The sequence below is a fragment of the Heterodontus francisci genome, chromosome 9, assembly GCF_036365525.1.
Source record: "Heterodontus francisci isolate sHetFra1 chromosome 9, sHetFra1.hap1, whole genome shotgun sequence".
Taxonomy (NCBI): Eukaryota; Metazoa; Chordata; class Chondrichthyes; order Heterodontiformes; family Heterodontidae; genus Heterodontus; species Heterodontus francisci.
The window spans coordinates 33068557-33094617 of NC_090379.1; the positions used below are offsets into that span (position 1 = coordinate 33068557).

The following is a 26061-nucleotide window of genomic DNA, read 5'->3' on the forward strand; positions in this document are numbered from 1 at the left end:
TGTGTCTATTATCAGGCAACTGTTAGGTGTTTGAAACAGGGGTTCAGGCAGATGTTGATGTTGAGAGCTAGTATTGTAACCACCTGGGTTTCACTTTCAAATAGTGGTCATACTGCTGATAGTGATCCATCCATTTTCATACTTTGGGGGAAGCCCTAGTTCTGTTTGTCAGCCTGGGTAATATTTTTGCCCCCTTGAGTCAGAGGTTTGTGGGTTCAAGCTCCGCTGCACAACTTCACATAATGGCCTGGATTATGCGGTCAGTCGCGAACAAACACTACTCACCACTCATATGCTTACTGCTGACCACAAACTTTTCCTGGGCTTTTGCATGCCAACTTATGGTAATTAGAGAACCATTTCAGCATGGTGCCCTCTACCGGGGATGTGGGACTTGTGTGAACAGAGCAAGCAACAGTGTGTCTTTCCAACCAGTTAGGTTGAAAAATCCTCACTGAGCCATGTAGAGTCTAAACCAAGACATGTCAATTAGAATCATAGAAGCTAGCTATCCTGGCTAGCTCAGTCGGTAGAGCGTTGGATTTCTAATCCTAGGGTCGTGTGTTCGAGGCCCATGTTGGGTGTTTTGATGTTTGGTGAGCAGTAGCCTCACTGTTGTTTCTACCACAAAATCCAGGCAATTTTTAGCTGATATCTCAGTGTAGTGCTAAAGGCATGTTGCATTGTTTCAGGTGTAGTTCTTCAGATGAGGCATCAAACTAAGGCCCTATCTGTCTGTTCAGATGGACTTTAAATATGCGAAGGAACTTTTTTTTTTATAACGAGTAGGGAATTCTCCAGTGACTGACCCAACATAATATCCTGCTAACTGCCAAAAAACAGATTGGTAATTCATCTGATTGGAACATTCTGTTTGCAAAACAGCTTTTGCATTTGCCTGCCGATGTGAAGCACTTTTGGGATGTTTGAGAGGTTTGATGAGGTGCTATTTAAATGCAAGTTTTTTTAGACGTGTTTTAATGAAACAACGATTCCATGGAACTGCAGATGTGCAGTTTCTTTTTTAAATGTATGTCACTAGCTGGTGTAGGGTTTATGGGTGGAAGGAAAAAGTGCACGACCCAGACTACACATTTTGAGAAGATCTATTACTTTAAAGTATTGATCTCATTTTACTAAAGAAGTCTCTGCCCCAGTCAGGAACCTGTCCATCTCCCTCTTGAAGGTAATGCTGAGGGTCAGCACCCACCACATCAGCAGGCAATGTATCCCAGAGACTCACTACTCTGCAGAAAGAACTGCCTAACACAGTGATTTTGCAGCATTCATCTGCTCATCTTTAAACATATGGATGATGGATGAAACACTAAGCTTTGCTTGGATATGCTTCACCAGAGACTGTGGGGTCAATTTTAACTCTGCATCACCTCTTTCCCCCTTCCCCAACCTGCCAGGCAGATAGCAGGTGGGGGTGAGGCAGTAGAAATAGAGTGGGGAAATTATGCACCCATTTTCTGCCTCAGTCTGGCCAACTGCAATTTCAACTTGCTGAACTCCTCTTTAAATCATAGTTAGATACAGAAGGAGGCCTTTGACTCACCTCTTTGATAGAGCTGTCTAATTAATCTCATTCTCCTCCTCTTTCCCCATAGCCATAAAAAAAATTTCCTTTCAAGTATTTATCCAATTCTCTTTTGAAAGTTACTATTGTATATACTTCCACCATCCTTTCAGGCAGCGTATTCCAGATTAGAACAACTCACTGCGTAAAAAATGCCCTCATGTCACATCTGGTGCTTTTCCCAATCACTTTAAATCGGTGTCCTCTGGTTGCAAACCCTTCTGCCACTGGAAGCAGTTTCTCTTTACTTCCTGTTTCAAAACCATTCATGATTTTGAAGATGTCTATCAAATCCCCTAAGGAGAACGAGCCTAGCTTCTTGAAACAATATGTAGATAGTCCAACTAGGGATGGGGCCGTACTGGACCTGGTATTGGGGAATGAGCCCGGCCAGGTGGTCGAAGTTTCAGTAGGGGAGCATTTCGGAACAGTGACCATAATTCCATAAGATTTAAGGTACTTGTGGATAAGGATAAGAGTAGTCCTTGGGTGAAGGTGCTAAATTGGGGAAAGGCTAATTGTAACAATATTAGGCAGGACCTGAAGAATTTAGATTGGGAGCAGCTGTTTGAGGGTAAATCAACATCTGACATGTGGGAATCTTTCAAACGTCAGTTGATTAAAATCCAGGACCAGCATGTTCCTGTGAGGAAGAAGGATAAGTTTGGCAAGTTTCGGGAACCTTGGATAACAAGGGATATTGTGAGCCTAGTCAAAAAGAAAAAGGAAGCATTCGTAAGGGCTGGAAGGCTGGGAACAGACGAAACCCTTGAGGAATATAAAGATGGTAGGAAGGAACTTAAGCAAGGAGTTAGGAGGGCCTAAAGGGGTCATGAAAAGTCATTGGCAAACAGGATTACAGAGAATCCCAAGGCTTTTTATACGTATATAAAGAGCAAGGGGGTAACCAGGGAAAGGGTTGGCCCACTCAAGGACAGAGATGGGAATCTATGTGTGGAGCCAGAGGAAATGGGCGAGGTACTAAATGAGTACTTTGCATCAGTATTCATCAAGTAGAAGGACTTGGTGGATGATGAGCCTAGGGAAGGGAGTGTAGATAGTCTGGGTCATGTCGTTATCAAAAAAGAGGAGGTGTTGGGCGTCTTGCAAAGCATTAAGGTAGATAAGTCCCCAGGGCCTGATGGGATCTACCCCAGAATACTGAGGGAGGCAAGGGAAGAAATTGCTGGGGCCTTGACAGAAATCTTTGTATCCTCATTGGCTACAGGTGAGGTCCCAGAGGACTGGAGAATAGCCAATGTTGTTCCTTTGTTTAAGAAGGGTAGCAAGGATAATCCAGGAAATTATAAGCCGGTGAGCCTTCCGTCAGTGGTAGGGAAATTATTAGAGAGGATTCTTCGGGACAGGATTTACTCCCATTTGGGAACAAATGAACTTATTAGCGAGTGACAGCATGGTTTTGTGAAGGGGAGGTTGTGTCTCACTAATTTGATTTGAGTTTTTTGAGGAAGTGATGAAGATGATTGATGCAGGAAGGGCAGTGGATGTTATCTATATGGACTTCAGTAAAGCCTTTGACAAGGTCCCTCATGGCAGATTGGTACAAAAGGTGAAGTCACACGGGATCAGAGGTGAGCTGGATACAGAACTGGCTCGGTCATAGAAGACAGAGGGTAGCAGTGGAAGGGTGATTTTCTGAATGGAGGGCTGTGACTAGTGGTGTTCCACAGGGATCAGTGCTGGGACCTTTGCTGTTTGTAGTATAAATAAATGATTTGGAGGAACATGTAGCTGGTCTGATTAGTAAGTTTGCGGACGACACAAAGGTTGGTGGAGTTGCGGATAGTGATGAGGATTGTCAGAGGATACAGCAGGATATAGATCGGTTGGAGACTTGGGCGGAGAAATGGCAGATGGAGTTTAATCCGGACAAATGTGAGGTAATGCATTTTGGAAGATCTAATACAGCTGGGAAGTATACAGTAAATGGCAGAACCCTTAGGAGTATTGACAGGAGAGAGATCTGGGCGTACAGGTCCACAGGTCACTGAAAGTGGCATCGCAGGTGGATAAGATAGTCAAGAAGGCATACGGCATGCTTGCCTTCATCGGTCGGGGCATAGAGTATAAAAATTGGCAAGTCATGCTGCAGCTGTACAGAACTTTAGTTAGGCCACACTTAGAATATTGCGTGCAATTCTGGTCGCCACACTACCAGAAGGACATGGAGGCTTTGGAGAGGGTACAGGGGGAGCTGGTGGAAGCAGGTACGATAGCGACATTTAAGAGGCATCTTGACAAATACATGAATAGGATGGGAATAGAGGGATACGGTCCCCGGAAGTGCAGAAGGTTTTAGTTTAGACAGGCATCAAGATCGGCGCAGGCTTGGAGGGCTGAATGGCCTGTTCCTGTTCTGTACTGTTCTTTGTTCTCCAGTCTCTCCACATAAATAAAGCCCCTCATCCTGGTCCCATTCTAGTAAATCTCTTCTCCACATTCTCTAAGGCCTTGGCATCCTTTCTAAAGTGTGATGTCGAGATTTGAGCACAATATTCCAACTGATGCCTCACTAGTGTTTTTTAACTATATCATCGTAATCCAATCTGCTATTTTAAACCGAAGGCTTGAGTGGGTGAGCAGTGGTGACTTCCCCGTTAGACCAAACCTGCTGGGAGCAGGAGGCAGGGCCAGAGGAGGCCCAGCAAGATCAATTTTTTAAATTTCTTTTTAGTTTCCTTGTGGACCAGAAGGAGCAGTAGAAAAAGGGCGGCGCAGTGGTTAGCACCGCAGCCTCACAGCTCCAGGGACCCGGGTTCGATTCCGGGTACTGCCTGTGTGGAGTTTGCAAGTTCTCCCTGTGTCTGCGTGGGTTTTCTCCGGGTGCTCCGGTTTCCTCCCACAAGCCAAAAGACTTGCAGGTTGATAGGTAAATTGGCCATTATAAATTGTCACTAGTGTAGGTAGGTGGTAGGGAAATATAGGGACAGGTGGGGATGTTTGGTAGGAATATGGAATTAGTGTAGGATTAGTATAAATGGGTGGTTGATGTTCGGCACAGACTCGGTGGGCCGAAGGGCCTGTTTCAGTGCTGTATCTCTAATCAAAAAAAAAGTTTCAGGATTGTTTTTGGCGGAAAAAAATTCACAACCACTCTTGGAATGTTTAAACTGAAGTTCTAACAGATATAAGGACGTGCAGTCTCTTTAATATTTAAAGCACCCTCTCCCTGAAACTGAGTGATTTGCAGGGGAAAATAAATGGGGGGGCCTTAATACCAAAACAGATATTAATCTTAATAGCACCCAATGCAATGGTTTTAACCCTTTTGATATGTTTCTACTGTTAATGTAATCCATTTTTATTCTCTGTAGCTCCTTTTTCTCTTCATACTGGAGGCATATGGTTTAATTTTCTAAGCCAGAATACAAGTCTTGCCAAATCACTTTGTCTCCTTAAATCTTCTAACTTCTCCATTCAACGAAATTTGGCCAGAATCTTTGAGTCTTGGCTGTTCGTGTGAAAAGTTATTTAAGTTGACAGGACAGATTTTTGTTGAATAAGGTATTGAGGGATATGGGAGCGTGATGGGTATATGGAGTTAAGATCGGCTGTGATCTAACTGAATGCTGGAAGAGGTTTGATGGGCTGAATGAATGACTGACTGACTCCTGTTCCTATAACAGTGCTTATTCCCCAGTTCAGGCAGGCACTTGGATCAAAATCTTTCAGTAGCACTGTTTTTACTATTGGCACATAACTGCCAGTGTGCTGGAGCACTCTGCAGCGTAATATTGAAAAGCACAGTTATGACATCCAGTGGTAGAAATTTGGTGCAGCAACTTTTGTATTCGTTGGTCGAGCGGGCCATTTTTTTCCATTTGAATAGGAAGCTCAACAGGACTGTTTTGCAGATCTGAAGTAAATTGCGCTGCTGACCTTTTTCCTGAAGCTCAAATAAAGCTGTAAAATGCCTTGGTGAGGGATGTCAAGCTTCACACTTGAACTGCTGAATTTTTTTTGAAAATTTATTCAGGCACCAGTTGGAAGGTCTGGGGACAGTATCTGAAACATTAAGCAGGCAACTTTGACACCGTCCTATTTATTGATTGAACAACAGCTATATTAAAAAAAAGCCTGACATTTAAAACGGCAAATACCGGACATACTGAGCAGGTCAGGCAGCATCTGAGGAGAGCGAAAACACGGTTAACCTTTTCAGGTTGATGACCTGCCATTTGGCTTGAAAGGTTAACTCTGCTCTCCCCACAGATATTGCCAGACCAGCTTCTATTTTTATTTCAGATTCCAGCATCTGCAGCATTTTGCTTCTGTATTAATGCCAGACATATATCGGCTGCGAGTTTGGCTGTGGTACAGCCAATTATAAAAGCGTTTTAATGACTCCACGGTCAAGTTTGGTCCCTAGGCTCGGCTCAGTTAGCTGATGTCAACTGCCCAGTTGACCATTATCAACAGAGCCCTGGGAATTAAAGAGGAAGAATCATCTGGGGCTTCCTCTCCTGCCCCCAATCTAAATGTTATAGCAAGAAGTGTGAGCAGCATTGAGCTTGGCTTGGTTCCTCCATAAGCTGCTGATATTTGCTGTCAAAACTTGGACGTAAATGAGTGAGGTTTAGTTTAGTTTAGCTGAGAGATACAGCACTGAAACAGGCCCTTTGGCCCACCGAGTCTGTGCCGACCATCAACCACCAGGTATGGCGATTCCCCCGTGGAATTGTATCCTAGTGAGAGCTGGTGCCTGCAGGAAAGCTGGGGAAGGGAAATAACAACGTAAAATCCCCGTTCAAATAAACACATTCCCTAAAGCAGTCGAACCCCCTCTGGTGAGTCAATTATCAGTGTAGCATAGTAACTGCGCATTTCACAGACAGCTCAATAGAAGGAATGCTACACCATGACCTTTTCTTTTTTAAAAAAAAACAAAACAAAAAAAACTACTTTTCCTCCATATTGATGCATGAGCGTGACTGAATGTAAGCCACTATTGCTTGGCATATGGGTTGGGTAGTGATGGGGCCATGAGAGTGATTGAATGCTTCACTGTGGGCGTACTTTGTATTTACCAGGTAACCTGAGGGGCACTCTCTCCACAGCTCCCAATTATGCCACATGTGAACCTCAGTAAGGACACATGATATATGCTCACTTTGCTCCAGTGAGTGTCACCAATGCTGCCAGGTGCATGGCGACTCACCAAGGCAACAGATCACTTAGCAGTTGACAGTTGTTCCCAACATTCAGAACGTTGGAGACCAAGTACATGACTGCAAGACTTGCCTGGAAAGCTCAGTAGCAAAGAGTTAGTACAGTATGTGAGAATGTTCATTAAATTCTTGCATATAAATCCCAGGCATCCACCCAGTCTGCTGCTACTTAGCACACAAGTATGCTAAACTACCTTTGGTCTTCTATTTTCAATTGTGTATCTCATGCTGCCATGTTTATCTTTGAAGATCTTTTTGTTTATGTTCTTGTATGCTTTTCTTATAAACTTAATGGAATTCTGTTATACAGATCACTATAGTCATTTATAGCAATCAATCTGCTTCTCCAAATCACAGCCTATTGTTCACAGTAATCAGTGCAGATCAGTTTTAGTGACCATATACTTGAGTGAATACAATCCCCATTATTGAAAGGCAGTTTATTTCACGTATAACATTGTTAATTTATGCAATGGAGCATAAGAATAGATAATATTAGTAATATGTTAGTAATTGCCCTCATACATTTGAACAAAACAAAATTTGCAATTTACTAATGTCATAGAATATGATAGTGTGGAAGTAGGCCTCTGCTGGTGTTTTTCTTCATGCGGGCCACCTATCTGATCCCACTCTTCTTGCTCCCTATATAATATTCCTCTTTAATTTCAAGCAACTACTTGATCACCTCTTAAAAAGAATTCATGGTTTCTGCAGCAGTTTATGGCAAAGAACACTGCTTTCTAACCACTTTCTCTGTAAGGACCTGGATTTAGACATAAAGGGGTGGATATCAAAGTACAATGCTGACAGCAAACTGGGATGAGCAGCAAACTGCCGGGAGACAACAGAAGGACATCCACAGGCTTTGGGAATTAGTGAAAGATGTGATTTAATCCAGATAAAAAGAAACATAATAGAATTTTGGAAGAAGAACAAAGAATTGGAAAATCTTTAAAGTAGTAAATTCCCCATTGCAATGGAGGAACAAAAGACATTTAAATATGTAAATCCATAAAAGTGACACTCTGCCTCAATCGGTAGTGTTTGTGAGTATTATTTCTGGGCCTAGTTCTGATTCAAGCCTACAGTTCCCTTTCTGAATCGTATCAAAGTACTCACTTTATAATTGTATTAAAATGCTTTGTAGGTTACTGGTAATAAACCATTTCCATATTGCCACCAAAGTGCAGCTCACTTTTGTTAAATGTAGCATATCCCTCAATTCCCTATGCTGTGTTTGTCAGCACTGATTCAGCACATCAGTCAACAGTCAACTTCAATATAGCAACATGATCTTCTGTGAACCAGCCAAAGGTTGTTGTAATGCAGCTCACTGACTCATTGCTGTTATTAGTAAAGGATTGGTGCCAACTTGCAAGAGAATGTAACATGGTGGCAATCCAGAGATCATTGTCATTTGCTACTTTACCAACAAAGTGCGACAAATTTTAGCCAAACCTTTGAAGGAGTTTTTACAGCACCCCTTCCTCACTCTATTCACCAGTTCTTTTGGGAACAGTCATGCTCCAACCTTTCATGTCTCCTGTTTTGTGTCAGTGACAAGTGATGAGGTACTCACCATTCTGAATGTGTTGTTTTTGGACTGCCATTAGACTCTTCCCGTCATCTGCGGCCCTTGCTCCCAGGGTACCAGCAGCTTGCCTCAATTTTGTGAAGCCTTTCCCTTCCTCAAGATTTCTTCCTATTTGCTGGCCTTTTCGTAATAACAGTGGTTCATGTAGGACTATACTTCTGTGGTCACCAACAATCCTCTAGTAACTCGCCCAAGTGGCCCTCGTTCATGTGTAAACCCAGTGGGTACTAGCTATTGGGTTTGATGGACATCAAAACTGAAACCAATTTTGTTCTCATTAGATATGCTACTTCCAGGAGGGGCCCTGGATAGAGGGGACCATTTGCTTTACTTGGGGAAAACAAAACACCTTATCCTGTTCATACTGTGATAATCACAGGATCTTATACCACATAAAGAGGCCATTCAGCCCATTTGTGCCTGTGCCAGCTCTTTGAACAAGCTCTCCAATTAGTCCCACTTCTATGCTAATCTCCAGCTGAGGTCAACTAACTTGACATAACCTGCGATCAAGTGTAGGATAATCCTGCATAGCTGAGTATCACACCACTTGAGTGATTAGTGCCCTAGGTCCAACCATCTTCAGCTGCTTCAACAATGACCTTCCCTCCATCATAAGGTCAGAAGCGGGCATGTTCGCTGATGATTGCATAATGCTGAGCACCATTTGCAACAACTCGGGTACTGAAGCAGCCCATGTCCATATGCAGCAAGACCTAGATTACATTCAGGCTTGGGCTAGGATCATAGGAAGTAGGAGCAGGAGTAGGCCATTCAGCCTGTCGAGCCTGCTTCACCATTCAAACTTGGCTGATCACCTACCTGCCATTTTTCCCCCACAATCCCCATATCCCTTGATAGTAGTCAGAAATCTATCGATTTCTGTCTTGAACATACTCAATGATTGAACTAACACAGCCCTCTGGGGTAGAGAATTACACAGATTCACCACCCTCTGAGTAAAGAAATTCCTCCTCATCGTAGTCTTAAATGACCTGCCCCTTTATTCTGAGACAGTGTCCCCTGGTTCTAGACTCATCAGCCGGAGGAAACATCCCATCCACATTTACAATGTCACGCACTGTATGAATTTTGTAAGTTTTTAATGAGATCACCTCTCATTCTTCGAAACTCTAGAAAATACAGGCCCAGTTTCTGCAATCTCTCCTTTATAAGACAATCCATCCCAGGGATTAGTCTGATGAACCTCCGTTGCATTCCCTCTTTGGCAAGTATATCCTTCCTTAGATAAGGAGACCAAAACTGTACACAATATTCCAGGTGTGGTCTCACCAAGGCTTTATATAATTGCAGCAAGACGTCTTTACTTCTGTACTCAAATCCCCGGCAATGAAAGCCAACATAGCATTTGCTGCCTTAATTGCTTGCTGCACCTGCATGCTAGCTTTCAGTAACTCATGAACAAGGACACCCAGGTCTCTTTGGATGTCAATACTTCCCAACCTCTCTCCATTTAGCATTTAATCTGCCTTTCTGTTTTTTATTTCTACCAGAATGGATCACTTCACACTTATTCCCATTATATTCCATCTGCCGTGTTCTTGCCCATTCACTTAGCCTGTCCAAATCCCGTTGAAGCCTCCTTGCACCCTCCTCACAACTTACATTTTCTCCCAGTTTGTGTCATCTGCAAATTTGGAAATATTACAATTGGTCCCCATATCCAAATCATTTATATAAATTGTAAACAGCTGTGGCCCAAGCACTGATCCTTGTGGTGCCCCACTAGTAACAGCCTGCTATCCTGAGAATGACCCATTTATTCCTACTCACTGTTTTCTGTCTGTTAACCAATTCTCAATCCATTGCAGTATACTACCCCAATCCCATGTACTCTAATTTTGTTTGCTAACCTCCTGTGGAGGTTGACCTTATCAAAAGCCTTCGGAAAATCGAAATAGGTTCTCCTTTATGTTACAAGTAACATCCTCAAAAACTCCCAACAGGTTTGTCAAACATGATTTTCCTTTCACAAATCCATGTTGACTCTGCCCAATCATATCATTTTCCAAGTGTCCAGTTGACTCATCCTTTTATAATAGATTCCAACGTTTTCCCTACTACTAACGTCAAACTAACAGGTCTGTAGTTCTCTGTTTTTTCTCTTCCTCCCTTCCCAAATAGTGGGGTTACATTTGCTACTTTCCAGAATCCATAGAATTTTGAAAGGTAACCACCAATGCATCCACTATCTCTATAGCCATCTCCCTTCAATACTCTGGGATGTAACTCATCTGGTCCAGGGGATTTATCAACTTTCAATCCAATTAAGTTTTCAAGTACTACTCTTTATTGATACTATTTACTTCCAGTTCCTCATTTTACAAGTCCCTTGGTTCCCTCGTATTTCTGGGAGATTTTCTGTGTCTTCCTCAGTGAAGACCGACACACAGTAATTGTTTAGTCTCACCACCATTTCCTTATTCTCCACCACAAATTCTCCTGTCTCCACCTGCAATGGACCCACATTCGTCCTTGCTAATCGTTTCCTTTTCACATACCTAAAGAAGCTTTTACAGTCCGCATTTGTTTCTAGATAGTTTACATTCATAATCTCTCTTTTTATCAGTTTTTTGGTTCTCCTTTGCTGGACTCTAAATTGCTCCCAATCCTCGGGCTTACCGCTTTTTCTGGCCACTTCCTTTGACCTAATGCAATCCTTAACATCTTTTGTTAGCCATGGTTGATTGACCTTTCCTGTTGGGTTTTAGTGTCTTAAATGAATGTATGTTTGTTGTAAACCATGTAATACTTTAAATATTAGCCATTGCCTGTTTACCATCAAATCTTTTAAAGCATTTTTCCCAATCAACCATAGCCAACTTGCCCGTCATACCTTCATAGTGATAAGTGGCAAGTAACATTCATGCCATACAAGTGCCAGGCAATGACCATCTCAAACAAGAGAGAATCTAACCATTTTGCCTTGATGTTCAATGGCATTACCATTGCTGAATCCCCAACTATCAACATCCTGGGGGTTGCCATTGACCAGATACTGAAGTGGATCAGCCACATAAATGCTGTGGCTACAAGAGCATGTCAGAGGCTGAGAATTCTGCAGCGCAACTCACCTCCTGTCTCCCCAATGCCTGCCCACCATCTATAAGGCACAAGTCAGGAATACTCTGCACTTCTCTGGATGGATGCAGGCCCAGTATCACTCAAGAAGCTTGACGCCATCCAGGACAAAGCAGCTCACTTGATAGGCACCTCATCCACCACCTTCAACATTCACTGCCTTCACCACTGACGCACAGTGGCAGCAGTGTGTACCATCTACAAGATGCACTGCAGCAACTCACCAAGGCTCCTTCGACACCACCTTCCAAACCCACCGAGAAGGACAAGGGTAGCAAATGCATGGGAACACCACCACCTGCAAGTTCCCCTCCAAGCCACACACTATCCTGACTGGGAACTATATCACCGTTCCTTCGCTGTTGCTGGGTCAAAATCCTGGAATTCCCTTCCTAACAGCACTGTTGGTGTACCTATACCCCAAGGACTGCAGCGGTTCAAGAAGGCGTCCCACCACCACCTTCTCTAGGGCATTTGGGGATGGGCAAAAACTGCTGTCCTAGCCAGCGATACCCACATCCCCCGAATGAATTAATAAAAAAGAGGAACAGTCAGCCTTATTTTTTTAATTGTCGATTCTGAATCCCAAAAATAGTTGTACTTCCTATATTTGGATGTTTCTCCCAAGCTGGGGGAGCGGAGTCGGGCTGTTCTATTTCCATGGACAGTCAGTGCGTTCCTAGTTAAAACTGCAGCACAGGAATTCCTGGCTGGAAAAATTTGGGGTGGGTGTCCACCTGCTAGGCAGTGATTCTATCCAAATCCCACTCTTTATCTGCCTCTTTTTATAATGACAGTTTAATTTAGTTGTAGTTGGTGAACAGTATTCTGGGCCCCAGTTCAACTCCTGCATCATGTATTTAGATCACTGGATAGATGGATCGGGGGGGGGGGGTTGCCATCCTGCCATTCTTGTAGGATAGTGAGGGTGATCCAGAAGCCGCACTTGCACCTCTTCTCTACCGCCACCCTCCCCGCACCCCCTCCCCCCCGCAACCTGACCTGTCAGAATTTTGTCTTTCATTTGGAAAGGGGGTGGATACCTAGTGCTGCTGAGTTCTGCTTCAAATTCCTCCCCCCTGGCAGATTTGGGCAGTCTTCATTTCCAGGAAATTGGAAGAATTCTCAGGGCTAAGGTTTCTAAGCTGGTGTTCCTGATCTGTGGTACCATGCAATTCACAAATAGGGCGGAAAAGGTTTGGAGGGCCAGCTTATTTGATTGCATAATTTAACGTTCCAGGAACACGCATTTGCCACCTTTGTGTACGGCACCAAAAGATGTGAGCTTGCTTACGGTATGGTTACGGACAGGGCTTTAGAATAGCTGAATAATAGGAGTGTGTCTCTGTATGTTACCAGTCTGTAGGAGCGAAGCATATTTTAAAACAAAAAAAAACTTTTCATTCTGTATTTTTGCAGCTGGATTTGGAAAAACCAATCGAGGAGCAGGGACCACTTGATGTTATAATCCACAAACTGACCGATGTGATTCTGGAGGCAGACCAAAATGATGCACAGTCCCAGGAACTGGTTCAGAGGTTTCAGGTGAGGATACCATCCTGACCCCATGAGACACCAACGCACCTTGTAATGGGGGTCACTTATGCCCCAATTAGGGTCGTTAACTTTCCAGGATTGGCCTGGACGCTGCAGTGCGCAATCCTGAAGACAAATCATTGGGGCAATAAAGAAACTGCATTTTTATTTCCTTTCTCGTTGAACATTTCTTTTTATTCATGATTTTAAAAAAAAAGTTGGAGATTAGAGAAAAGGCTGCTTGACTAACTGTCGAGAATTATCCAGTTGGTTAATGAAACGTCTTTTTCACCTTCCAATTGGTGTGAGAAGGCGATGCATTCTGAGGATGGACATGCTGAGCAATTAATGGTGGAAGGATGGGAGTGGGGCTACTGGGACCAGGAATTCATGTGATCAAACCTCTAGGAATGCATTCAACCAGTGTTGGCAACCCTAGCCCCGATCCAAAATGGAAGCAACTGATTATCACTTGTCCTTTATGTTGGATAACATGCACACGAAGGAACATTGCAGTTCAATAGAAGGACAACAAGTGACACTTTTATGTTCTCTCCAGTGTTCTCAGGAGAGGTGCCTAAATGGAGCAATGTGACATGTGCGCTGTTTACTTTTTGTTGGTGTTGCCACTCCAATTGGAGGCCTACAGTTCTCTCAATGCTTTCTCTAAGCTGCGCGGCTGTGCACAGGTTGGCGCCTTTAAATTATGATATGTGCCTGGCTGTGCAAAAAAATTTAAAGGAGCCACGCACTTAAAGAAATTGTCCGTGCACTCAAACAAAAATGAAAGGGACCATTGCTCATAACGAAAAGGGAGGAAATCTGGCTTTGCAGTTATAGATTTAAGTGAGAGCTAACAGCAGCTGGTGATACCCATGGAACTGTGCCTCTCTGGAGGTTGAGCCCTTTATGTTATGCAATGGCATGGACTGTGGGAGTACAGTCCATTTGCTGTTGATGGCACTCCTTCAGTGTAAAATGGAAAATAATTACATTTGAGAGCAAAGCATTTAAAAAGGCCTAGGTCAAAACAAGATTGTAGTTTCATAAGCAAAACGCAGCTGGATTCAATTTCTATTATAGCACATCAAATTTTTAAATTTATATTCTTCATGAAACTTGATGCCTCTATGAATAATTCATTGTTACTATGCTAAGTAGTCAAAGAACAAATAGCCAAGAATTAATTGGATATTGATGGTAATTTCCTTTCCCAAGTTGTTTTTATTATTTGATGGTATAATGGAATGTGCTCGAGTGACATTCCCATCTCTAAGGACACTGATTCCTTGTTGAACATGATTTCATAGGTGTCATTCTTCCTTGGTTGTTTGGCCAGCTAGCCATCGCTCATGTGTTGACAGTGCGTGTTAGGGGGTTATTCAGCAATGAGAAATGTCACAGCCAAGCCTTCCTTGCCTGATGTTCAGGCAAACAGTTCCAACAGAGGTTGCCAGATAGCAGCCAAGAGCCAAAGGCGATTCCCAAACCCAAGGCATGGAGAACAATTGTAACATGAGTGCCCCACCGGCTGAAATCAACTACCTCAGAACTGAAGATCTTCCTGGTCTATGTCGAGTCATAGAGAGATACAGCACTGAAACAGGCCCTTCGGCCCACCGACTCTGTGCCGACCATCAACCATCCATTTATACTAATCCTACATTAATCCCATTTCCCTCTCATCCTCACCTTCCCTCAGTTCTCCTACCACCTGCCTACACTAGGGACAATTTACAATGGCCAATTTACATATCAACCCACAAGTCTTTGGCATGTGGGAGGAAACCGGAGCACCCGGAGTAAACCCATGCAGTCACAGGGAGAACTTGCAAACTCCACACAGGCAGTACCCAGAACCAAACCTGGGTCGCTGGAGCTGTGAGGCTGCGGTGCTAGCCACTGCGCCATGCAGCACTACAGTGGAGGGCGATCCTGTGACTTACTGCTTTTGGCCTTATTCCTGGTCAGTTCATCAAATGTCCCTTGTACCTGGCCTGCAGGAGCCATACAATAGTGGCCATGATTGACTTGATCATCATCTTTAAATGAGTGTCTTGCCTTTACAGTCCTCCTTACTCCAGAAGAGTCACGCAAGTGTTATATGTGCTGCATTGCAGCTTTCAGTAACTCCAGTTTTTATGCTCTGTATTTCTTATAACCCACTTAAGTGCCCAATTCAGAGATGAATTGGTGACCCAGAGCCTACAGTGTGTTTTCGCTATTTGGGGTAAACCTCATACCATTTGGAAAAACTCCTTTCCCTTTAATCTGTATAAAACTATTCACAATGATCTTTCTGTTTATGGATTCTCTCAAACTCTTACAATTTTATTGGAGGGGTGGGGGGTGGGGTGGGGAGTGGGGGGTGGCAGGCAGGAAAGTGGAGTTAAGGTCACAATCAGATCAGCCGTGATCTTAGTGAATGACCGAGCAGTCTCAAGGGTCTGAATGGCCTTATCCTGCTCCTATTTCTTATTACAGCTGTATCTCACTAGTAACCCCTTCCCTCCCCCCTCCTTGAGGGGAGCTATGAGATTCAGTTTATCTTAATGTCTCCAGGGTCTTAATTTTTCTTCAATTACTTTGCTGAATCATTCCAATCTTTACTCTTCATTCATGCAATAAATCTTGGGCCCTGACCCACATTTTATCAAACAAATAAACCTTGTATACTGTGTTTATTGAAGTGCTCATGTTAAAGTTGAACATTGCTCTGGATTATTGCTATTGATTTTTTTTTTCCTGCTTTGCTGATGTATTCGACAGATTAGAATTTTATATTCTTCCAAAACCATGGCAAGATATCCTGAGTAAAATTGTGCTGATTTTTATTTAATTCTGGTGGTCTTTTCCCTCTTATTTCTCCTAAACTCCAGAAATACTTCCTTGTGTGGTCTCCTCCTCCCATCTATCCTCACTTTATTGAAATCAAGTGTTTGCACTGGCTCCTACTCCAACTCATTCTTTCCCAGGATCTGAAAACTATTAACTCCAAATAACAGGTTTTCATGTTCCTTTGCTTGCGGTAGCAAGTACAAGAAAAAATGGATGGGGAGGGGTTACTGCCCTAAGACAGCCCACCAGTATATCTGAGCATTAATTTAAAGGGACAGAAAATCAGTCGAGCTCCTTTTAGGGGTGTGTACTGCTCCTAGTCCAAATTTCCTTCAGTTTGCCACTCCTAACTCAAACAGGCAGATTGGAGATAGTTTGTTGGTGCTGTAATGTTTACAGACTATGGTTTCTTATACTTCTGTTGTTGGTAGACTTCCTTAGTATAGGCTTAACCTGATGACATCATGAGGCAGTGGGAATGCTGGAACAGTGTTCCTTGTTCTGTGATTCTGTATCACCATTCTTGCACACACTCTACTACTTGACCTCTCTGGCTCTCCCAACCCACTGGGCACCTCCCTCAAGCCACTCTGCCTCTGTATCCAAAGTCCCTTTGCTATTTTCCCAATCCCATTGATCTCAAAATCTCCTTTGTTCCACCCCTTTTTGGTTTCTGAGGTTCCTCCTCACCCAACCCACCCCCAGCTTGGTGTCTCCTACAATGGTATATCGTTGTCTGATGCAGGTAATTTATGTTCCCCCACCGGCTCCCCTGCAAGTTTAAGATTGAGTTATGGAAACACTGTCTTGAAGCTTAAGGTACCTGAACTGCTTGTTAGATCATCTGGTCTTACTGAGTTGTAGATGAGAGGTCCCAGGTTTGACCACCAATCACGCTGAGTTAGCTGATCTCACCTCTGGCAGTAATTGAGCTGCTACAACCAGCTTCAGTACCCCTACAGTGAGGAGAAGACACCTAGCTTTTATCCACTATTGAGTGATTCTTCTGCAGGTGGAGATCAAACAAGGATGGTTGTGATGTCCCCTATGACCTGCCAGCACTCACTTGTTAAATTACTGTTAATGATTTGGCCAAGCTTCCAAAGGAGCACCTTCAGAACCACTCCGAGAAACGCAGCAGAGGAGGGGGGAGGAAAATGAGCAACAAAATACCGAGCAGCTTGGGGGGGCATCTACATATGATGATGTGAAGGTAGTAAAATATCCTGAGGAAGAAATGCTCAAGTACATTTGTCTGTATTTTCAGGATTACATTGACGCGCACCCAGAGACCATCATTCTGGACCCACTCCCCGCAATCAGGACCCTTTTGGATAGATGCAGGTCATATGAGTTGATCCGCAGACTTGAAGGCTACATGCAAGGTATGTAGTTAAACTATATTTCTGCAACTCCAAACAGGCGTTTGATTTGCAATAGGTTGCTAATCATCTGTTTTTGTATATACGCATTTGTTAAATCTGAATTATGAGAGATATTGGCAGACCATCAAAACCCATATTCTCTGCAGAGTTGCTTATGACATGACAAGCTAAGCCCTCCGATGCAATTGTCCCAACCTTAATTAAAAACTGTGGATGTTCGATGGTGAGTTTTATGATTTTACAGGGCATGGTATGTAACAATCACCTTGTGATAATGACCAAAGTACATGGAGTGTGAGGAGTGAATTCTAATGAGCATGAACTGTGCTCCTATTTCTTTTCCTGGATCTACTGTTGTCTCGAGCATCTTAGTTGTCACCTCAGGCTAGATCCAAAGGTGCAGAACGTTGGAATACTGTTCTAATCCAGGAACTGTGCTTTACCCACATGTGGACCACTGCCATTCTTCACCTCAGAAATATTGCCCGTCTATACCCCAACCTCTCTCCACCTCCACCTCCACCCCTGCTCTCACACCTCCCACCATACTGCTGAAATCTCGATTATTTTTTTTTAAAATCACCTCCAGTGCTCTCCATTTTGGCCTCCCCTGCCACTTTTCCCAAACTGCAATTTAATCCGAATGCTTCAGCTAACACACAGTCCTGCACTTCCATTGTTCATATTCTTTTCAGGCTCCACTGGCTCCCAGTACCCAGTGAATTAACTTTAAGATCGTTGTCTTTAGCCTTCAAATCCTTTTAGAAAATCACTCAATCCTCCCTCACTGTGTACATCCTCTGCTCTTCTGAACGCTTGATATTAGTCACTTTAAACTGTTAAACCTCTCGGGTGAATGGAAAATATCCCATGGCACCATTGGAAGAAGAGTAGCGACCTTCTCCCCAGTGTCCTGACCAACATTTATCCCTCAACCAACCTCACTAAAAACAGATTATCTGGTGCAAAATTCTTTCCTGGTTTCTCTCCGTTTTGTTTATCTGTTTCTCTCTCGGGGCAGTTTGAACCTATGTCCCCTTGTCCTACTCATGTAACTTAAATTAAAGTATAATTCCAGATTTACCTTTTACCCTCTCTTAACTTTTATACACCTCTAAGATCACATCTTAAGTGCTTCGTTTCCAGGCTGGAAAGCCTACGTTCCTCCCATCTTTTATGTAACTCAGACCATTCGCACTGGGGATTAACTTCATGGCTTTTCTCTGCCCTGCCCCAGTGATCAAATATCTTCCGTGTTTCTCAATGGGTATTATGCAACGCAGTACTCGAGGTGCAGTCTGACCAGAGAACTGTACAGTGTGGTTGTGACTCCCTTTGACTTGTATTTTGTTGTCTATTGTTACATAGTTCACCATTCCATTGACAGTTAATTGCTGCTCTGCTCTGGTTGACTATGTTTAGCACTAAGTCTCCTAAGATAGCAAGATCTCTTTCAACACCAGGTATGGAATAAGTGTGCTGCCCATTTTGCTTTCCTGTGTTCAGTACTGTCTGCCTTAAATTTCATCATTTTACCCACTCATAGAGTCATAGAGTTCTACAGCACAGAAACAGGCCCTTCGGTCCAACGAGCCTATGCCGACCATCAAGCACCTGTCCTAACTAATCCCATTTCCCCGCAATTGGCCCGTAGCCTTGTATGTTATGGCGTTTCAAGTGCTCATCTAAATATTTCTTTGTAAATATCTCTCACTTTGTATTTCTGGAATTCCATCCATTCTGTACTGCTCCCTAATATGTCAGATGGCTTTTATGATTTGATCTGAACATTAAACTGGTCTTTTGCTTTCAAAGTGGCTTTGTGTACGTGAACAGGATATAACCTCCTCCAATCTTACAACGCTCTGTGAGCTTTGCATTCTGCCAATTCTGGTCTCTTTTGCATCCCTGACTTTCTTGGCCCCACCATTGGTGGTCGTGCCTTCAGCTGTCTGAGGCCTAATCTCTGGGATTCTTTTCCCAAGCCTCTCTACCTCTCCTCCTTTTTAAGGCACTCTTAAAACCTACCTCTTTGAGCAAGCTTTTGTTCAGCTACACTAATGTTTGTTTCTTTGGCTTGGAGTCAGTTTTTTTTAAAAATCTTGATTGCACTGCTGTGAAGCAGCTTGAGATGTTTCACTATGTTAAATGTTCTATATAACTGCAAGTTGTTGTTGGTTAAAGGTGGACTTATCACTGGATGAGTTCATCATGCAGCAATGTGTGATAGCTCTCCCTGCTGAGTTCATAGGCAAAGGGTGCTGCCCAACTTGGTATTGATCAGAGTGAGGGCCCAGGGTTCTAGGCTTTGACATGAGCCACACACAAGGTAAGCTATGGAACTGAATTGCAACAAGCGTCTCCAACTTCAGTAATGACAACAACTTGCAATTATATAGCATGCAAGGTGCTTTACAGGAGCGTTATGGAACAAAATTTGACACCAAGGTAATATTAGGCCAGATGACCAAACGCTTGGTCAAAGAGGTAGGTTTTAAGGAGCATCGTAAAGGAGGAAAGAAAGGCAGAGAGATGTAGGGAGGGAATTCCAGAGCTTAGGGCATTGGCAGCTGAAGGCACGGCCGCCAATGGTGGAGTGATTAAAATAGGGAATGTTTAAGAATTGGCGGAGTGCAGAGACCTAGGGTGGGTTGTAGGCCTGAACAAGATTAAAAAGATATAGTGGGTTGAGGCCATCGAGTGATTGGAAAACCAGGATGAGAATTTTAAAATCGAGATGTTGCTTGAATGGGCGCCAACATAAATCAGTCAGCATTGGGGGGATGGGTGTTTGGGAATTGGTGTGAGTTAGGACATGGGCAACAGAGTTTTGAGTCAGCTCAGATTTGCAGAGGGTAGCATGTGGGAGACCATCAGGAGTGCTATGGAATAATCAAGTCCAGAGGTAACAAAAGCACGGATGATGAGCTGCAGATAAGATGAGGCAGGGGCGGAGTCGGGTGATAGAGGTGGAAATAGACAGTCTTAGTGTGGATGTGTGGTGGGAAGTTCATCTCTGGGTCAAATATGATGCTAAGGTCACAAACGGCCTTGTTCAGACTCACAGTTGCCAGGGAGAGGGATAGAGTTGGTGAGGGAAGAGTTTGTGACGGGGACCGAAGACGATGGCTTTAGTGTTCCCAGTGTTTAATTGGAGAAACCATCTGCTCATCCAATGCTGGATGATGGACAAGCAATCAGACAATTTAGAGACAGAAGAGGGATCAAGAGAGATGAGGAGAGGCTTACATATGGAAACTGATGCCATAATTTTGGAAGGTGTTGCCGAGGGGCAGCATATAGATAAGAAAAAGGAGAAGGCCAAGGATAGATCATTTAGGAGCAGGGCTATGAAGAAATGAGTCATATTACAGGCTGGAGAAAATTTCAAGCAGAGAAGAACCAGGAGCGTGATTGCTTTGAGAGTTGAAGTATGCACTGCCCAAGCTCCCTCTTATATCCTATATGCTGAAGTTCATAGAAAGAAGTGTTCGCATTCCATGTCTATGGAAGCCCTGGATTCTTTAAGCTGAAATATTCAATTATCCAGATTGTGAAACTTATTTCCTTGTCCTGTATTTCATCAGCCACTCAGCCAATCTGTCACTCTGGTTGATGCTCTAGTGCTAACAAGCTGCAATTAAGCTGCCTGTGTTTAGACTTCAGTTGAAAACAGTTATAAATCTCAGGAACAATGCCTGCCAACTGCCTCTATTTAAATGTTGTGTGCTTTAGACTGGCTGAGCCACTGCATCAGTATTCTAGGAACTTTGTAACACACACACTTTGTGGCTGGCAGAAATTCTGATGGCTAATCTGGTTATCACTTGGTTGAAAAGAAAAATCTTCTATTGAGCGAAGAGAGGAGGGGACAGTTAGTGTTCAAACCAGTATTCTGTCCAGGATATTGGCTAACTTAGCAAAGATCAGGAATCAAACTTAACTTAATACCAGACTCTTTACTCGAGAGATTCCCAATCAACTGTGCTGCACAATTCATCCTCCCCAGTTGTGTGTAAACCTCTTGGGATTTGAAGATGATGGACTGGGCCTTTGGAGTGGTGACTGGTCTTGGGGAACCTTAGTTACTAGCTTTACACGGCCAAACCACTGAAGGACTGCAGTTGAAGGTTCAACTTCAGTGTACAGACACTGAGTGATGGAAGGAGTTATGAATAGTGCCATTAAATGACACCTATCCACCACTAACCTGCTGTCTGACTGAAAAAACTTGCCGCCAATAACCTGTTATCTGACTGAGAAAAATCAGTGCCAGCAAGGGAAACTAGGGATGGGCAGTAAGTACAGCTTTGCCAACAGTGGCGCAGTGGTTAGCACCGCAGCCTCATAGCTCTAGCGACCCAGGTTCAATTCTGGGTACTGCCTGTGTGGAGTTTGCAAGTTCTCCCTGTGTCTGCGTGGGTTTCCTCCGGGTGCTCCGGTTTCCTCCCACATGCCAAAGACTTGTTGGTTGATAGGTTAATTGGCCTTTATAAATTGCCCCGAGTATAGGTAGGTGGTAGGGAAATATAGGGACAGGTGGGGATGTGGCAGGAATGTGGAATTAGTGTAGGATTAGTATAAAATGGGTGGTTGATGGTCAGTACAGACTCGGTGGGCCGAAGGGCCTGTTTCAGTGCTGTATCACTAAACTAAACTAAACACTGCCCACATCCCGAGAACAATTTTTTTAGAAGACAAATGAATTCTCAAGTAGCAACACCTCACTGTGAATTTTGAATACTCAACCCTAATAACTTTTTGGCATGCCTCTTAAAGCCATAGCTCTGGCGAGGCATGGTTGTACTGAATAAAGGAGGTTGGGTGAAACTTGAGTCGTTTATAAATGAAGGCACTACACCAGAGTTGGGGAGTAATGGTTAGGGTATAATTGATTAAAATAAAGTGTGATGATAAAGACAGCTATAGGCCAGTGGTAAGGGAAGGATAGCAAGCATTTCTCCTGCGTTGCAGTTTTTAAAAACTATTTTATTTTAATGATTCCAAACAATTGCAGTCATTTTGATTGATTTGTCATTAAATGTATTTCACAACTCGTCTAACACTGTCCTCTGGCAGAGAAACCATCCTCTTTAAACCAATAGCCTTGAATAGAACAGCTGGCTGGCATTCCGTCCTTGGGGGCAGGATGATTTGAGGGTTAAATGAATGTTATTGAAAAGAGAAAAGTGTTTAAGCAAGCCGAAAGATGAATTGTGTAACCAGCTAAAATGTCATAGACTAAATATAGTTAATGTAATCCTGTAGAATGTTAAACAAGATGTAGTTGCTGCAGTTCCTTGTGAGTATCTTGTACTGGAGAAGCCATAAACAATTCCATCATGGCCAGAGGCCTATCTGAAATCAATCTAGTGTGCTAGTGTTTGATTGAAAGATCTGCATTTCATCAGGAGTTTATGAAGTGTGTAGCTCATAGTTTGTTTAACTTGGCTGGAACCAGTGGAATACAATGAGAGCTTCCAATGGTTCTGGGGGCCCAGGGTAAGATACTCTGATTAAATGAGACCAATATGGATTTTACTGGGCTAACTGAAGTCTCATCAGGTGCATTTCCCTCCACACTAATATGAGCGAAAAAGTTTGGTGTACATCTAAAAGGTGGAAGTAGCTTTATTCTGTAATTGACTTTCTGGCTTTCATTTGCAACTGAGGGCAAATGGCTCCCCATTTGCATAGGTTTGACAAACTGTCTGGAATCATTGGCTGGACTCCGCCCCGAGTCTGGTCCCAGATTTTCAGCTTCTTTTCACACTAAGCATTTTGCTTGTAAAGCTAATTAGGCAATGATGAACCAGGAGATCCGTGTTCCTGTGTCACACATACAAGAAGTGCAATGATACAAATTATGAATAAAATCTCAAGAGCCAGAAAAACTGACTCTTTTAAAAATGGACCTTTTTTACAAAAAAAAATGAACAATGCTCCAAAATGACCACCGAAGAAAAAAGGGGCTTGGCCTTTGTATATTCAAACTGTCTGACAGAAACAAAGGAAAATCTTCACAGCTAAGGGGTGTAAATTACACCCATCCTAAAACGTTCCAGAATTGAATGTCTCTTTCTGAAACAAAGAAGATGTGAAGTAGCCACATCCTGGGCCATTGTGTGATCACCACGGGGAAGAGATCAAAGGTTCTCCTACCAGTAGGTGAGAAGTACCTCTAACTTTTTAAAAAAAAAAGCAGCCTAAGAGAGACACCCCAGGAGGAAAAAAAGAAAGGCAACATCCAGAAGCCTGTTTCCAGCAAACCGGAAAGGGCGTGCCCTGCTGTGAAATTTGACATCTGCACTTTATACAGAAGTGAACCACAAGTGATCCATTGTCTTCAACTGAATTTTCAACCAAGAAAGAAATGTACAAAACACCTCAGGCCTGCAACCCACGATAACTTGATTTTTGAAGAGTTCAACAGGTTTACTGTGACCTCCCACTCTCCACCCCCGCCACCGAAATCTACCCTCCCATTTATAATCACTCTCCCTTTTTTCCCTCTCCATCTGGCTTGTGCGTGCGCATGCAGATGCGGTTGCAACAATTTCAGGAGGGGAGGCAATGGTGTGGTGGTAATGTCACTGAACTAAAACTCAGACACAGGCTGCTGCTCTGGGGACATGGGTTTGAATCCCGCCATGGCAGTTGGTGAAATTTGAATTCAATTAATCTGGGTATTTAAAAAAAAAAAGCTAGTCTAATGATGACCATGAAACCATTGTCGATTTATTGTAAAAACCCACCTGGTTCACTTAATGTCTTTTAGGGAAGAAAATCTGCCATCCTTACCTGGTCTGGCCTACATGTGACTTCAGACCCACAGCAATGTGATGGACTCTCTCTTTTAAAAAAAAAAAAAAAATGCTCTCTGAAATGGCCTGGCAAGCCACTCAATTCAAGGGCAATTAGGGATGGGCCATAAATGCTGGCCTAGCTAGTGACGCCCATATCCTACAAATGAATTTTTAAAAAAATAAGGCATATTAATCAATAATCAATTGAATTTCTGTTTTAAACCTACAAGAAAACCTGTTGCTGTCTGTTTATTTGACAAATAAAACACCATAGGGATTAAACCCTGATAACAAAACACAATTGCTGCTGTCATGTGGGAATTGAACAGAGGGAGCCAATCAAACCTCACCACGTGGCTGTGACACTTGTGACATACAATAACTCGAGGATCAATTTGGCACAATGTGGGTTCAAATGCTAGTGCAGGTACTTGATAAATTTTGAGTTGACTTATTGCCATTATATTATTGTAGTATTGATGTTATGTCTTTGTTGTTTTTCTGGTTCCCAGATGTTGGAAAGAATCACACTTTAAACTTGGAAAAGGTTGGGGTCAGTCTTGTTTAATACAGCACCATGCTGTCCGCTATAGAACTTGATTCACTGGTTGTTGTGTAACATATAACATGACTCCCCAGGGCAGCTGTCAATGTGGCCCCCCCACTGGAACACTTACACATAACAACTAGTTCCTAGCTAATTAGTTCCAAACACTTTACAGGTGGTATAACAATGTTTAATATATATAACAAATGGTGAGAACTTTAAAAATATGGTCTTGTTATGAAATCCTTCATTAAAATGAGAATTCTTGTATCAGACTTTTTTTAAGCAAAGCCATTACCAATAGTTGACTACTTGAACATGTTAAAGCTACCCATTTCTGTTAAATACTTTGGGGTGTGCTGTGTTTGAATAGCCAACACTCGCTCATTAAGCAGCTTCATAAATGGAGGGTGCCTGCATCCATTGGGTCTGTACCCTAGCATTAAGCAGTGCCCTCAAGAAAGGACAAAGTTGGGGCAAGGTATGAATTGCAGAGAATTTCACTACCTTGTGAATAGTTTGTGATGCAAAAAGGATACCCAAGAGATATCAAGCTTCAGAAGGAAGTCAGGTAACGAGCATTAGGATGGAAGCATGATCAGTTTAGTAAACCTTCTGAGCATCTTCTGAACCCCAAAAGTTTGATTTACAGGCTTGATTTCCCTTCCTAGGATCTGTACATAGATATTGTTCAGAGCTTCCTTTTAATTGCAGAGAAGAGTTTGCAGCTCTGATTCTAATCCATTTTCTTTACCTCAGCAGTTAATGAAGAAAAGTGGCTATCAACCCATACATCCTGTAGACTGGTCTGTTGACCGTGAAACAAGAACACTGTCATGCGAATAATGATCTAGAATGTTTCAAAGGGGTTTTCATTTTAAAGGTGAAGAAAAGCTGCTGTTGCTTTTTACTTTGCAGCAGAACATATTGTGTGGTTCTGGTTCTGGCTGTACATATTCTTCATGTGTGGTGTCTAGACAGCCATCTGCTGCATTAGGTTTAGCAGATTTCCTGTATTGTGTTTAACAGGTTAATCTATTTGAAAATACATGACTGGGTAATAATGTGTTAGCTTTGGGCAGTTGTGTGTTTGTTTGATTAGTAGCAGATGAAAGAGGTTCATCGACATAGAATCATAGGACAGAATGAGGCCATTTGGTCCATCGTGCCTGTGCCAGCTCTTTGGAAGAGCTATCCAATTAGTCCCTTTCCCTTGCCCTTTCTCCACAGTCCAGCAAATTTTTCCCCTTTTTAGTATTTATCCAGTTTCCCCTTTGAGAGTTATTGAATCTGCTTCCACCACCCTTTTAGGCAGTGCATTTCAGATCAACTTGCTGCATTTAAAAAAAAACACCATCTTTGAATGTGTTGTCTTTTGACAACTTTGTTGATTAGTTTTAGTTCTTCAGCCAATATCTCATTTCCCTTACTCTGCACACATTGCTAATTGTTTCTATTGGATCATTCATTAAACCGTTG

The 26061-nt window shown here is 42.9% G+C and overlaps 1 protein-coding gene across 1 annotated transcript in view; it reads left to right on the plus strand.

Annotated features, from left to right (window-relative positions):
• The window catches only part of itpk1a (inositol-tetrakisphosphate 1-kinase a), a 250394-nt gene that overhangs the window by 158242 nt on the left and 66091 nt on the right, over positions 1-26061 (plus strand). Inside the window, exons 4-5 of the mRNA XM_068038755.1 lie at positions 12890-13015; positions 17112-17229. Of these exons, the coding sequence (XP_067894856.1) occupies positions 12890-13015; positions 17112-17229 (244 nt within the window). The remainder of the gene's footprint in view (positions 1-12889; positions 13016-17111; positions 17230-26061) is intronic.